This window comes from Mesocricetus auratus, unplaced genomic scaffold, assembly GCF_017639785.1.
Source record: "Mesocricetus auratus isolate SY011 unplaced genomic scaffold, BCM_Maur_2.0 Super-Scaffold_100028, whole genome shotgun sequence".
Taxonomy (NCBI): Eukaryota; Metazoa; Chordata; class Mammalia; order Rodentia; family Cricetidae; genus Mesocricetus; species Mesocricetus auratus.
Genome location: NW_024429209.1, coordinates 3,275,081 through 3,290,146, shown reverse-complemented (window position 1 = coordinate 3,290,146; position 15,066 = coordinate 3,275,081). Strand labels below are relative to the sequence as shown.

The 15,066-nt window shown below is 44.9% G+C and overlaps 1 protein-coding gene across 5 annotated transcripts in view; it reads left to right on the top strand.

Moving 5' to 3' along the window:
- Positions 1 to 8,632, top strand: part of LOC101827194 (protein NDRG3) — a 59,551-nt gene extending 50,919 nt beyond the window's left edge. For 3 of the 5 annotated variants that reach the window (XM_040733130.1, XM_040733129.1, XM_040733132.1), the window contains 4 exons: positions 4,438 to 4,473; positions 4,631 to 4,682; positions 5,955 to 5,993; positions 7,074 to 8,632. In XM_040733130.1, the coding sequence (XP_040589064.1) occupies positions 4,438 to 4,473; positions 4,631 to 4,682; positions 5,955 to 5,993; positions 7,074 to 7,255 (309 nt within the window). In that variant the 3' untranslated portion in view covers positions 7,256 to 8,632. The remainder of the gene's footprint in view (positions 1 to 4,437; positions 4,474 to 4,630; positions 4,683 to 5,954; positions 5,994 to 7,073) is intronic. The other 2 variants (XM_040733133.1, XM_040733131.1) reach the window with 1 other exon arrangement.
- The last annotated feature ends 6,434 nt before the right edge of the window (positions 8,633 to 15,066 follow it).

Here is a 15,066-nt window from a genome sequence, read left to right as displayed (position 1 = left end):
CCAGCACTTGGGAGGCAAAGGCAGGAAAATCTACAAAGTGAGTTCCAAGATAGCCAAGGCTACATAGAGAAACAAAAGCAAACAGAAAAAGATTTATCCTCATGAAGTGTCCCTTACAGAAGCTCTGGCTGAATGTTGTTGGAATTGGAGCCTCTGCTCACATGTTTGGGGAACTGGCCTGCCACTCTGCTGCCACGGCTCTGTCCCCATCTGCACAACTCATGCTTTCTTCCTTTTCTCTCTCAAGTGTGTGTGAAGAGCAAGACCTGTCACCAGCAGCACGTGTAGTTCTCAGAACACACTTAGACATAGTGCTTGGAGCTGCCCAACAGTGCTCTGGACTCCAAATGATCAACGGCCTTCTCTAAAATACTGCTTAAAAAATTTATGGTTTCAAATTAATTTTTACGAAGTATGGTGGTACGTGCCTCAGAAACCAGACTTGGGAGTCAGAGAATCAGTAGTTGAAGTTCATCCTCAGCTACATGCCCTAGCTCACAAACCATGGGCCAGCTAGATGGCTCAGCAAGTAAAGGCACTTGCTAACAAGCATGGCAACCTGACTTTGATCCCCAGATCTCACATGCTAGAGGAGAACTGACTCTCACCAATTGTCTTTGACCTACACACACACATACACACACACACACACACCAGGCATTACATGCATACACACACAAAAAATAAGGAAATGCAACTTTTAAAACTTAATAAAAATAGGGGCAGGAGAGAAGGCTTATTGGTTAAGAGTCCATTATTACTCTTGAAAGGCACACAACTACCTATAAGTCCAATTTCAGGGAGTCTGATATCTCTGGCCTCTTCAGGCAACCTGCACTCATATTCATAGATATAAACATTATTTTTTAAAGATTTATTTTTATTGTTGTTTTAATTTAAGTGTGTTTGCTTGATGGATGTGAGCCTCCTGACAGGATGCTGGGAACCAAACTCTGGAAGAGTAGCAAGTGCTCTTAACCAATGAGCGCATACACATTGTTTTGGAGTTTTGTTTGTTTGTTTGTTTGTTTGTTTGTTTGTTTTGTGTGTGTGTGTGTGTTTTATTTGTCTGCTTTTGAGACAGGGTCTTATTCTGCAACTCCAGCTGACCTGGAACTCACTATGTAGACCAGGCTCACCTTGAACTCAGAGATCTGCCCAATTCTGCCTCTTATGTGCTGGGACTGAAGTTGTGCACCATCATGCTTACCCATACCTATGCATTTTAGAACAATTTATTTTAGAACAATAAAAAATTTAAAGCATAGCTAAAAATGAAAAACAATTGTCAAAGAGTAAATATTCTTTTAGAGAAAGAAAACCTCTAATTAGTTTTTCACTACAATCACCATGAAGGAGGTTTGTATCTGGGCACACACACCCATCCTCAATAGCCTAGAATGGAGTCTGTGGCTTATTGTGTGCCAAGTATCCAAGGGCATCAGTGTGTGAAATAGTTTTCCTTGGGCAAGGAATGTACTTCAGAGGGTACCTAGTGTGTGCGATCCCAGCATTGGAAAAAATAAAATATATGTAGTTTTCCCACATTTTCTGTATGTAGGACCTGTTTTATTGTGGCGCCTGCACCACGAGCAAGTGTAATGTATCAGGTAAAAGCCTGGAACTTTAAATGAAAGACAAGACATCTGGCCGTTTGTGCTGAGAGAATGTGTGTGTGTGGTGGGGGCGGGGAATGTGTATATTTATTGCAAGGAGGGGGCAGCCTTATATACAGACTTACAGCACCGTGGAGAAATCCCAGGTGTAAGAGTTCGTGTTTTCATAATTAGAGGTTGATGCCAGTGGGGCAACACCAGGGCTGTAAGCCAGAACTAGAAAACAGGATGTACCTGTGGTTATTGACTGACAGGCAACTCACAGAGACCCCATGGAGGCTTTGGCCCAACATTTTATGGTTCTAATCAACCATGTGTTTGGTTTATTTTTATTTTGTTTCTTTCAGGCATTTATTGTTTTGGTTTTGTTGTTACTGGGTTTTGTTTTTGTTTTTTGAGATAGGGTCTCTTTTTTTTTTTTGGTTTTACGAGACAGGGTTTCTCTATATTGTTTTGGAGGCTGTCGGTCCAGCCTGGCCTCCAACTCACAGAGATCCTCCTGCCTCTCTGCCTCCCGAGTGCTGGGGTTAAAGGCATGTGCCATCAATGCCCGGCGAGATAGGGTCTCTTTACATAGCCCTGGCTGTACTGGAACTCACTCTGTAGACCAGGCCAAACTCAGAGAAATCTACCTGCCTCTCTCCAAAGTGCTGGAATTAAAAGTGTACTCTACCATGCCTGGCTCAGACACACAATATATTCTGGTCACACTCATCTCCTTACCCTTTGTTATGCCTTTGCCACATCCACCAGCCCCCATCTCCCAAGTCCCCACCCCATTTTCATGTCTTTATGTTTTTACTTTGTAACCCACTGGACTTAGCCAGGCCATCCACATGGGCAGTGTGCAGCTATCCACTGGAGCATGAGTAAGTCACCAGTGGACACACCCCGAACTGTATACTCAAGGCTTGTCTGGGATCACTATGTAACCTTGGTGGCCTTGCCCCAGATGTTCAAGGCACACATTATAGGCATATGCAACAGTGTCTTCTAACCAGTTTTTAACTTCTGAACTTTGTAAAAATCTCATCCCACACTAGTTTGGTCTATTTTATATTTGTCAGGTTTAAATGGTTGTTTCTCAAGCTTGTTTTCCTTCTTAACCTCAAATTCTTATGCTTTCTTTGGCATTCTCCTATCTTAAATAATGGCTTTCATTTAAAGGAAGTGTTAGTTCCAGCAGTGAGATAAGGATTCATATAAGTTGTATTTGTTTGTTTTGTTGTATTTGTTTGTTTGTTTGTTGTTGTTATTGTTTGTTTTTTAGAGACGGGGTTTCTCTGTATTGCTTTGGAGCCTGTCCTGAAACTCAAATTGTAGACCAAGCTGGCCTTAAACTCATTGAGATCCTCCTGCCTCTGCCTCCTGAGTGTAGGCGTGTACCACCACCGCCCAGCATGTTTGTTTTTTTATTTTTTGAGGCAGGGTTTCTCTGTGTAACAGCCCTGGCTGTCCTGGAACTCACTCTGTAGACCAGGCCGACTTCAAACTTGGAAATCTACCTGCCTCTGCCTCCCAAGTGCTAGGATTAAAGTATGTGCCACCACCACCTGGTTGAGGATTCATTTATTTTATATGTACGAGTGTTTTGCCTCTCTCTGTGTGTGTGTGTGTGTGTGTGTGTGTGTAAACATACCATGTGCTTGGCTGATGTCCAAAGAGGTTAGAAGAGGGTATCGAATGCTCTAGATCTGGAGTCACAGACAGTTGCGAGCTACCATGTGGGTTCTGGGAATCAAACCCAGGTCCTCTGGAAAGGCAGCAGGCGCTTATTGTAACCACTGAAACTTCTCTCCATGCCCTTCATATCCCTCTAAATAGAGGCAAGTCAGCTGAGTAGCTCCTCTCTGAGGTCAAGTCATACAGCTGGAAGGAAGATGTTGGTTTCTGTCTGGCCAGCATGCACTGGGAAGTCTTGAGTGCAGGCTGGCAGCTGCTACATCTCTGACATATTGTTAGAAATGCAAGTTCTCCAGTCTCAATGCAGAATCCCTTGGATAATATCCAAAAGTCAGGAATTAACAGGGGATTTCAGTGCACACTAGCAAAACTCTAAGACAGCCTGATGAAAACCCTTCCAAAGTGAAGAACAGGACCACCAGCGGGGGGAGGGGATAGACAAGGTCTCTCCTGATGGCATCACACCTCTTTGTCCTAGAGTAAGGACAATGAAGAGATGAAAGGGATTAGAAAGAGATCATGGGCTGGGCAGTGGTGGCTCACACCTTAATCCCAGCACTCGGGAGGCAGAGTCAGGCAGATCTCTGAGTTCAAGGCTAGCCTGGTCTACAAAGGAAGTTTCAGAACAGGTTCCAAAGCTACAGAGAAACTCTATTGGGGGGGAGGGGGATTACCAGCCATGGTGACACATGCCTGTGCCCAAGTAATTAGAGACAAGAAGTGGAGAACTAAGCAACATAGGAAACCATGTCCCTGGCCTCTTAGTAGGGAAAAGGGACACTGAGACATAGGAGCATATTGTTTGAGGACTGTGAAAATAAGATTCTTTGCGTGCAGGCAGAGCCAGGATAAATGCTGTAACTGTTAGCACTGTCGGCCTAACAAGAAACAGCTACACAGGCCTGAAAGCTGGGCCTGACATCCTGAGAATGAACAGCCCTGGATGTCTCTCAGGTTTCAGTTCAAGGGTGTTGGCAGCATTAAGACTGCATTGAGTGTACTGAAGTGACACAAAGAAGGATGCAGTTAAGCCTCAAGGAGCCTACAGTTCATTCATAATCTCTTTAAAAGGATTTGGGACGCTGAGAGCATACCCCTAGTGGAGGTCCTGCTGACTTAGGTGTTCTTCCTCTTCTAGATGGCAGACTGTGGAGGACTGCCTCAAGTAGTTCAGGTAAGAGAGTACTCATAATAATTTTTCCTCTCTCTCTCCCCTCTTTCTGTTTCTCTTTTCTCTGTCTGTATCTTCCTCTCTCTTTCCTCTCTTCTCTCTCTCATTGCTACCTCTCTACTTACACAAAAATTAATGCCTTCTTTGTTTATTCCCCCAGCCTGGGAAGCTCACGGAGGCCTTCAAGTACTTTTTGCAGGGAATGGGCTACAGTGAGTAGTATATTTTCTATTTAGCAGAAATGTATAGGTAACAGGATATGTTTAACATCTGGGAGACCACAATTCTTAGGACACAACCCATCTGCTAGTCAGCCTTTGAGTAGAAAACAATAGAGTATGGAGTATTCCTTCATCTGTGTGTGTGTTTAAGTTAGGCTGACAGCATATATGTCCTCAAACTAAGAGGTGATTTTTTTCTGTCTGTTTGTTTGTTTTGTTTCTTGAGACAGGGTTTTTCTGTGTAGCTCTGGCTGTCCTGGAGCTTACCTTGTAAATCATATTGACCTTAAACTCAGAGATCCACCTGCCTCTGCCTCCTGAGTGCTTTGACTAAAGGTGTGCACCACCACACCTGACTCTAAGAAGTGATTTTCATAGCACACTGAGGCTCAAGAATGTTTAGCTTGCCTCCTGGGGCAACCAGTGAGCAGTACAGCCATGACTGAAATCTTTGAAATATGACTCCAAGCCCACATCTTAACCACTGAAGCTTTGGCTGCCTTAACCGTGAATCAGAGATTGTAATTTATATCTGAACCCAGCAGGTTTTACCTGGCCCACAGAAGGAAAGCAAAGGCTCCAGGAGAAAAGGACAGTGTCCCTAGTGAAGCCTGTTCTGCCGGGAGATGGCTGGCAGTGTTAGAGCACAGCCATGTCATGTGCTGCTGTCATGGACCCTGAGCTTCTCATTTGTCACCAAAACTCACACTTGCTTCTCTCAGGGAAAATAATAAATACCTTTAATTCAGTACACAGCTCCTTACCCAGCAGGCAGTTTTTCCATCTTTGGTGTCCATTAGATGACGACCATTGGTGAGCTGCCTCTGGAGCTGGACCCTCAGTTCAGACCTGTAGCTGCCAGGAAGACCATGTGTGTCTTGTCTAGAGTGGCTATGTCGTCCCTGTCTGTGAGCTGCTACCAACCAAGCCCGCACACATGGCCCTCTGACTAACCAGGAGGAGAAGTCAACTCCTAGCCTAGTCTCACCCTCTCCCCAGAAAATACCCAATCATGCATCTGACTTCTAAACCAGGGTAGGGTGGCTATCTGTAGAATGAGGGTGGAATAGCTTCTTTTGTCTGCTTAGAGAAGTGACATCAGTGGTGGTGTCTAAGCATCAGTGCTCTTCTCTGGGATCTTGAAAGAAACTTTCGTCCCTAGTTCAGTTCTTGTCAGCATCTTCTAGGCAGCCACGGTTGTCACTGTCACTTAGTTCTTGTGGGTCACTAACCTGCCTTTTCCTGTGTCCATCCTGCTTCCAGTCCCGTATGTGCAGCTCAGTCACCTCAACAGCGAGTCAGGTACCTTCCTGTGCTGGCCCTGCCCGCCTCCCAACCATGCTCTTCCTGCTGCGTTGGCTGCCTGCAGCATGTCCGCGGTTTCCCTGTACAGTGAGAGCCCGATAGAACAGGGCTTAGTGTGTTCTAAGAGTTTACCCTACAGATGAGGCCTGGTCCTGTAAGGAAAGAAGATTCCATTGAACTTCCAGGCCTCCTCTCATGCCCAGCCAGGGTGACAGTGGCAACTAAAGCTCAATGGGAGCGGGGAGGTCCCCTCTTCTACCACCACCACCTGTTTACTAACCCTCGAAATGCCTAGACAGGAATCAGAAAGGGCCTGCAGCCTTGACTCTAGGTAGAAATGTTAGCATCTGTGTCCAGAGACCACCACCACAGATATGGTATCTTTTGACCCCAGTGATGAAATGACAGCAGGGACAGTAAGATGATCCAGAATAATAGGTAGTGAGTTCTGTCAGGGAAGGCCCTGTCCAGGCTATGCTGAAGCTAAAAGAATCTTAGAGTCAAAGTAGTAAGTAACAAAATAGGAGTCTAAATTAAAGAACCCCAGAGTCATCCCCTCTCAATCCCTGACCCCTACAGCCTGTGCCTCATCCCTTTATAGCTATCAGCTCCAAAACACCTTCCCTCCTTCTGCCCGTCTGTGTCTCCTCCCCAGAGGACCACAGTAGCCTGTGGACACGGATGGTAGTCTTGTTGTATCGGGCTTGCACTGTGTTTGTGAAATACCTTCCTACTTGTGTGGTTTGTCATTCTTTCTTTTGGTTTAGTCTTGCATGCACTACAGGTTTTGGTGACCAGTATGTGTTCCCAAAGCCACTTTCCTAATCACTGTATGAATGGTGTGGACACAGCCATCATTCTCTGAAGTAGACTTTGGGGAGAATCCAGATGCAGGGGATCAAAGCAGCCTTGCATATAGTCACTCACCTAGAACAAATAGTGCAAAGTGGGGCCCCTTTTATGTTGTCCTGGGGATCGTCTGAGGTGGGCTGGGAAAGGTGAAGTCTTTGGTAAAACCTGTAGAGCACCTGAGCTTCACCGAGCTCCTCCTCCTAATCTCCTGGTTCCTTGTTACAGTACCATCTGCCAGCATGACCCGGCTCGCTCGATCTCGAACCCACTCCACCTCGAGTAGCATTGGCTCTGGAGAAAGTCCCTTTAGCAGGTCTGTGACCAGCAATCAGTCAGATGGAACTCAAGAATCCTGTGAGTCCCCTGATGTCCTGGACAGACACCAGACCATGGAGGTGTCTTGCTAAGCAGATGCTCCCCCTGGACCATGCAAGTCCCTCCTCCTTGAAATGACCACTCCATAATAGAACATTTCATCCTGTCCGCTGGCCTCCACTTTCACCCATGCATGGCCACAGACCCTTTCTCTAATAGCCTGGATTTATCATTCTCTCCACACACCCCTTTTTGTATATACCAAGAACCACACCCATGCCATTACTGTAACATTCCAACATCTTGATCCGATCTGATCTCCATATCTTCTCTTGCCAGCCTTTCCCTATTCTCCCTCAAATATGTATCTGATGAGATTCTTTGATTCCTAACTCCATGTGTGTGCGAGCACGCGTGTCTGTGTCTGTGTGTGCATAGTTCTGTGATTTTAGACATGCTTTCTTGTAGCGCTTCTGCAAAGGGATTTTTTTGCATTCTCAGTGGCGTTTTAAAGGGAAATATGCAGAGCAGACATCTGGATGGCTTGGGCCACACAATTGGATTTTGGTTCCACTTGGACAATATTTGCAGTGTGTTTGTTTGTTTGTTTGTTTTTCAGGAGAGAGCAGGCCTGAGGGATGTGGGAACTGTAGTTACTGTGTGGACCATTGATTGGCTGTGGCCAGTAGAAGGGTCACCAGTTACACAGATAGGCAAGATGGCAGTCACCTCCCCTATCTAAGTGGATTCATAAATGTCATTATGTAAGTCAGGGGTGGAGGGATCTGAAACCTATTAATGATGTCTATATGCCATGGAGTTTTCTCCAAAACATTGACTAAAGCTTGAAACTAGCCAAGGAAGATGGAAAACAAAATGCCAGGTTCCACTCTGTAGACCAATGTGCTTTCCCTATGGCATCTGATACCACTTCCCAGACACTCACACATCTGCAGGAAGTGCCTCCCAGGTCTGGATGGAAAGTGGTTCTCCATTCCTCTGTCCTAGAGAAGGGGACAGTATAATTTAAACATGCCGCCGATTGTGAGGGTCTTAGTGGGGGAAAAGGAAGAATCATTAAAACACCATCATGATGAATAAGTGTAGCCTAGGTTTCAGCAAACATTAATGGAAACCAAGTCATATTGAAGTGGAACCCATTTCTGGGAATGTCTTAAGTGTGCAATGTCCCTTTATAGGAGGGAAGGGAACAATCTCAGGGCAGCCCTGTTCAGGTTGTCGGTGAGGGGTCATGCTAGCCAGGGAGACCCTCTAGGAGGAAGCTGCTACACAGCAAGGATTCCTCTTGGACATATCCAGATGTGAGTCCAGCCGGGGTCATGTGGTTCCGAATCTGAGGAAGAGGTTTTTCACACACCCCTTGCTTCTTCTGTTAAGATAAGGAAGGTGTCACTCTGCCAGAGTGTGACTTTTTACAGATTAAATAAAGCTGTATATGTCTCATTGTTTCCTGGCTGCCAGTGTCATTTCTCTAAGCGACTCTCTGAAGGCTTGGGCTGGGAATGAGTTTTTTTTTACTGGTTTTGGATTGTACATTTTCTTATTTGTGACTACTCATCCCATTCAGTGACACTTAATAGAGGGAGGAACAGACACGTTAGAATAAATAATGTGTTTGAGGTATCATAGTTAGTAAAGGCATACCATGCTGAATTCCCCCATGTACCTGACATGCTCTGGTCTCCTCAAAACTCTCAAGAAGCCTGACAATGCTATTCAGAGACCTAGATTCTGAGAAAGCCTAGTCCATATCTAATGTTCCATCATCTCTGTGGAATTCCTGGTCCTAACTATCATGTGATAATTTACAACCACTCTCCTGGGCGCTTCCTAAGATAGCAAGCTATATTCTCCAGAAGCTGCTGTACTTAGGCCCTCTAAGAATAGTTTAAGGAGCCCATCATCTCATAAAGGATAAAAAGAATGGTCCACTCTGGGACTGGAAGAGGGCTTTGCTTATGTCAGAAATGAAGGATTTGGGAGGAGAGATGGTGGCTATACCACATTTCTAAGGTTTCATAAAAACAGTCTGTTCTCCCAATCTAATGGCGTCCAGGACTTCCATCCAAGATGGCCTAATATGCATGCTGGTCTCTTCTGGACTACCTACTTGACTACCCACTACTTCCATAGGGCCATACAGAATGCTGGTCCTGGACCACAGTCTTCTGACGTGACTGAAGAGAACTCTAGATTATCTGTTAAAGACACTGTTAGCTGCTGCATCTACAGTTGCTCTTACAAGGGGACATTCCCAGTTTGAAAAGGAGTGGAGCTAGGAACAGATATAAGTGGGCCCTTGGGATTGATTCCAAGTTCTAGAACAACACAAAAAAGCCCACAGAAATCCCAAGACAAGATGGCCATCCTAACTCTGCACTGTCTATCCTGCTGCCTGAGTGGCAGCCTGCTATCCTCTAGATGAAGTCACTGTATCCTCCAGACATGGTCATTGCAATGAAAATGGGATTAGAGAGATGCAAAGCAGCCTGGGCACTGTGCAGTTTCAGCCGCCTTTCGCCAACACTGCCCACCCACTCCCAGGGACACCACAGATGGTGCCTAAGCGCATAGTATGCTTCTCAGACATGTGCCAAATGATCTGACCACTTCTGCAAATGTGGCCAACACCTGTTTATCCTCAGCCTCACTGCCACTGCCTGGGCCTCATCTTCCCCAGTAGTCACCATGTGTTGGCCAGACCAAAAAGAGAAAGTTGCAGAGCCCTGGAGAAGTGTGCAGCAAGAGCAGGTCCCTTATGGCCCAGAGGTCCTAAAGGCTGTGGACTTGCTGACCTAGAGGCAGGAAGTTAATCACCTCCACTCCTCCCTTCAGCCCTGTGGAGTCCTTCATCACAGGAGACACTACAGACCACATGCTTCACCTGGGTCACACACACATCTGGTCTGAGTAAGGCACCCATGCTACCCACTGCCGGCATAAAGCCAAGCACTTAGCTTGAACCTCATACTCATGGCCAGCTGAAATGGATGAATTACCCTGGGAGTGAGCAAATCCCAGCCTCCAGGAGGCAGCAGGATTCCCCCACCACCACCAAGGCTGCCCAGTTCCCAAAGTCTGAGAGGAAGGGGCTGTCCAGAACCAGTCCTGGGGCACCAGCCTGCTTGGTGCTTCTGAGCTCTGTGTGTGGACTCTGAGCTCCTGCACAGAGAGCACTGTTTATCCAGAAGATGGACGGACTGCAGGACAGGTGGGCAGAGGAGTGGTCCTCCCTACAAGACTGAGTCCTCTCAGTGGGGACTGTTCCAGAACATGGATGTCATCCCGTGCCATTGATGGACAACACCCTCATCTATGCAGCATGTGACCCTAGAGCAAGGAAGGTACCCACTAGCTAGCAAGGAAGGGACCATGCTATTCTGTGAGCTGCTGCTTCCCACTGTAAATCCGTGACAGTGCCTGGCACAGAACACAAACTCAGTGAATTACAGTTGAATGGAACCAAACAGGTGTACTACTGAAAACAATGAGACCAGGAAAGGATTAGAGAGCCAGCCCCACTCATGGAAACACTTAAGATAGTCTTGGAAAACCAGCATTTCTCTAGAAACCAAGGATTTGCTTAGTCTGAGGACAAGACACTGTGCAAAACACTCTGCTCACTTTGGTTCATTCTGTTGATGTGTGTCGAGTGCCTTCAGTGCGCCTCAATGCTGAGGACAGGGCATGGAACTGTAGGGTAGTGGCAGATTGAACAAATCTTCTGACTGAGCCTGGTGGCAGTCACAGGGCTATGAAGCAAAAGGATCACTTGAGCCCAAGAGTTTGGGGACAACCTAAGGAACATATTCCTCAGTTCATAGTCTCATAAAAACAAAAACACAAAACAGCAACAACAGCAAAAACTCTCTAAGGAACACATCAGAATAAGTGGAAAAGGAAGAGTTCCTGCGAGAATTTGTAACGATATTCAAAACCAGGAAGGAAGTATGATCCCAGGGCAGGCTTCCCAGGGCATTATCTACCTCACCCAAATGTTGGGTGTGGTTATCCCCACTTCTCAAATGAGGAAAAGGGGCACCAAGAATGGAGGTGACAGTCAGTCCCTGAGAGCCTTGCAAGCCACCACTGTGTCACAAGACTGACAGACTCCCAGCTCTTGGCACCAATAACTATCCAATGTCACCTCTGCTTGGGACTCCCATTCCAAGGCCTCTTGGCTCCTCCGTGACCCATCCCTATCTATGATCCCTGACATGCCTGGAGAGAGCTCAGTGTCTTGCCACTATCCCTGCCACCAGCTAGCAGAATGTGAGCCCAGGCCTAAGGAATGGTTCCTGAGGCCACAGGAGTTCAAAGGAGGATCAGCAAAGGCTGAAGATTCCTAGGAAGCTTCCTGAGGAAGGGTGGGGTCCAGACACAAAAGGAATGAAAAAGTGAGGCTAACCCATAGGAGGGGACACCAAAAAGGGCCCCAACACTCCCACACAGAGGTAGAAGAAACCTTTGGTGTTTTTAAGAATGGAGTAAGGCCGTGGCCCAGGAAAGACTGCAAACCACCTACAGCTTGCTGAGTCTCTTCATGTGGAGAAAGGGCTGGAGTTTGAACCTGACAGGTAGGGTCACTCCTGGTGTGGGTCAAGTGTCTGGGTCCTCGCTGGGATCCATGAACTCTGTCCCCACAGCTCCTTTTCAGGTTTCTTTCGGCAGTGTGCTTCTGAGAGGCTGCTGAGGGATGATGGGAAGAATGTTCAGCAGAGGGAAAAGCCTGTCTAGCCTAAGCTTCAGTTTCTCCGATTCAGACCAGGGACCTGTATCCACAAAACAGGTAGGTCATATCTGTGGGATCACCAGGCCCTTCCCAGGTATCATGAGTCTGTATTAACTGAGATCTCTCCACCTCTGGGTCTTTGGCCAGCAACCCTAACACAGCATTGAGCTTCAATGAAAGCCTACAAATACCTCTCCCAGTGAGTCACAGGCTCCCAACTTCCACTGAATTTGCAGTATTGGTAAGAACATCCAAGAAGCAGATAAAAGAGGAAATACTAGGGCCTGGTCAAGATGTGGAGCACCTGGTTAGCACACAGGAAGCCAGGACTTCCATCTCCAGCCCACACACATAAAATACTTAGTTCCTCATTCACACTGTCCACATTCCAAGTGTTCAGTAGGATATCTACATTATTTGTTACAAGAAGTTCTCAACCTAAGAGGCGATGAGAAATACTTGACAGAGAATCAACTTTTCTGCTGTATATGTGTGTTTGATTTATTTTTAATTGTGGGGGGTATACATGAGTACAAGTATTCATAGATGCTAGAGGCATTGGATCCCCTGTAGCTAGAGTTATAGGTAGTTGTAAGCTACCTGACATGGATGCGAGGAACTAAACTTAGTTCCTCCCAAAGAGCAGTAAGAGCTCTTAGCCTCTGAGACATCTCTCAGCCCCATGTTTGATTTTTTTTTAAGTCTTGCTATTTAGTCCAGACTGGCCTGGTACTTGCTATTATGGACAGACCTGCTTTAAACTCACAATCCTTCTGCATTAGACTCCTTAATTTTGGGACTGTAGGTGTGCCCTAGCACTTGTGTGGGTTTAGGTTGTCTTGGTTAAAAAATTATTTATATTATTTATATATTATATATATATGAAATTTACATGTTACTATTTATTTTATTAATATATAATTGTTCAAAATAATGGATTTCATACCTATGCTAAGTACTTTGATCATATTCTTTCTCTATTACCCTTTCTTATCCCTGTTCACCTCTCCTATCCTCCCTCTTCCTGAAAATTCCTTGCTACTTTCATGTCAGAATGTATGTATGCATGCATGCATTTATGTAACCTATGTTCCATGAATGAGAAGAAAATGCAATATCTAAGTCTAGCTTATTTTATTAAAGACAATGATATCTAATTGCATATGTTTTCCTAAAAAGTATATGTTATTATGGACAAAGGAAACTCCATTATGTGTACATGATACTTTTTCTTTCTCCATTCACTTGTTCATGGCCACCTAGGCTGGTTCTAAAGCTTGGCTATTAGGAAAGTGCTAAATTAAATATAGATGTGCAAGGGTTTTCTTTGTTTTTGTTGTTCTAGACAGGGTTTGTTTGCATAGTCCTGGCTATCATAGAGTGAACTCTATGAACCAGACTGTCCTCAAACTCACAGAGATCTGCCTGCCTCTGCCTCCTGGCTACTGGGATTAAAGGTGTGCACCACCATCACCCAGCTACATGTGCGGGTTTTACAATGGTTTATTGGCTTGAATATCTTCAGATATATAAAGAAAAGGATTTCCTAAGATATCCTTTAGTAAAAGTCCCAACATTTAAGATAATCACATAAACAAATTAACCTAGGAATTTTAATATTTTATGTCAAAACTAACTATGGGTTTAGGTCTAGTTATTATTACCCAAAACAGCCCACTAATACCTTTTTTTTTTTTTTGAGGTTTCTCTTTGTAATCCTGACTGTCCTGGACCAGGCTTGCCTCAAACTCACAGAAATCAACCTACTTCTGCTTGGGGTTAAAGGTTGCACCACCACCACCTGACTTTGTGTGTGTGTGTGTGTGTGTGTGTGTGTGTGTGTGTGTAGGGTTCATTTTATTTTGTCTTTAAATAAATGTCACTTTGTTGTAAAGAATTTACAAAAAAAATATCACACAGCCAGATTAACATAGCCACTCAAACAAGCACTTGCTTAGACTCAAAGTCTAGATATTTCAGTGAATAGTTAGTTAGAATAGCCATTTAGTAGCCATGGAGCTTCTCTTTGGATTTTATGCTTTTACTATCAATTAATTGTATTTTATGTATATTCACCCACACAAAAAGAAAAATCCATGATAGAATTAAAACTAGGAAATCAAGTAGCTTTCTTTCATAACTTGTATCTACTCCCTGCATCCTGTCCTTCCTCACCACCTAATAATACCCTTTCTTGTTCTTCTCTCTACCTGTTATACTATACCCACACACATGTACACATCATAAACTACAGAGAACATGCAAGTTTTCTCTATAATTGGGTGACCCCAATATTATATAAATCTCTTCTGAAATCACATCTTGATTTAGAGTCTGAATAACATTGGGGTTCTTCAGAAAAGACGGGAACAATCAAGTGTGCATGTGGCTATGCATGTATGTTTCCATATAAAGACTGACAGTCAGGAGTCTGCTTGTGTGAATGTGAAGCTGCAAAGTTGGACTACCTGCAAGGATGAAGATCCGGGGAGAGTTGGTACCCCCTCTGGGGCCCTAGGGCAACATGAGCTTAATGAATGTGGTAGTTTAAATAAGTGACATCCCCCATAGGTTCACATATTTAACACTTGGTTCCCAGTTGGTGGTCCTGTTTGGAGAGGCTGTGGAACCTTTAGGAGGCAGAACCTTGCTAGAGGGAGTATGTCACTGGGAACAGACTTTGAGAGTTTTTAGTCTCACCCCACTTCCAATTCACTCAACATTGGGTTTGGGTTTGGAGATATGATCTCAGCCTTGCACACTACTACAATGCCTCCCCTGCCACTACAGACACCCCCTCTGGAATGAGCTAAAATTAATTTTTCCATAAGTTGCTTTTGCTCATGATGTTTTATCACAGCAGCAAAAAGTAACTAATACCATGTAATTGGATCACAAGAATACTGCACTATGGCCAAAGAGAGTTGTTGAGCATTGTGTAGAGTTAGTTATTCATTCTTTCTCTCTTCATTGTCAACTAAGTCTGTGTAAAGACTGAAGAAAGTAAAGACACATTTTAGGTTGCCATTGGCAAATAAGTTTTTAGATGGGAGTATTCTGGGAGTTGTGACTTGTTTAAAACCAGAAACAGGCTTGAGGGGGGGGGCACACGCCTTTAATCTCAGCACTTGGGAGGCAGAGACAGGCAGA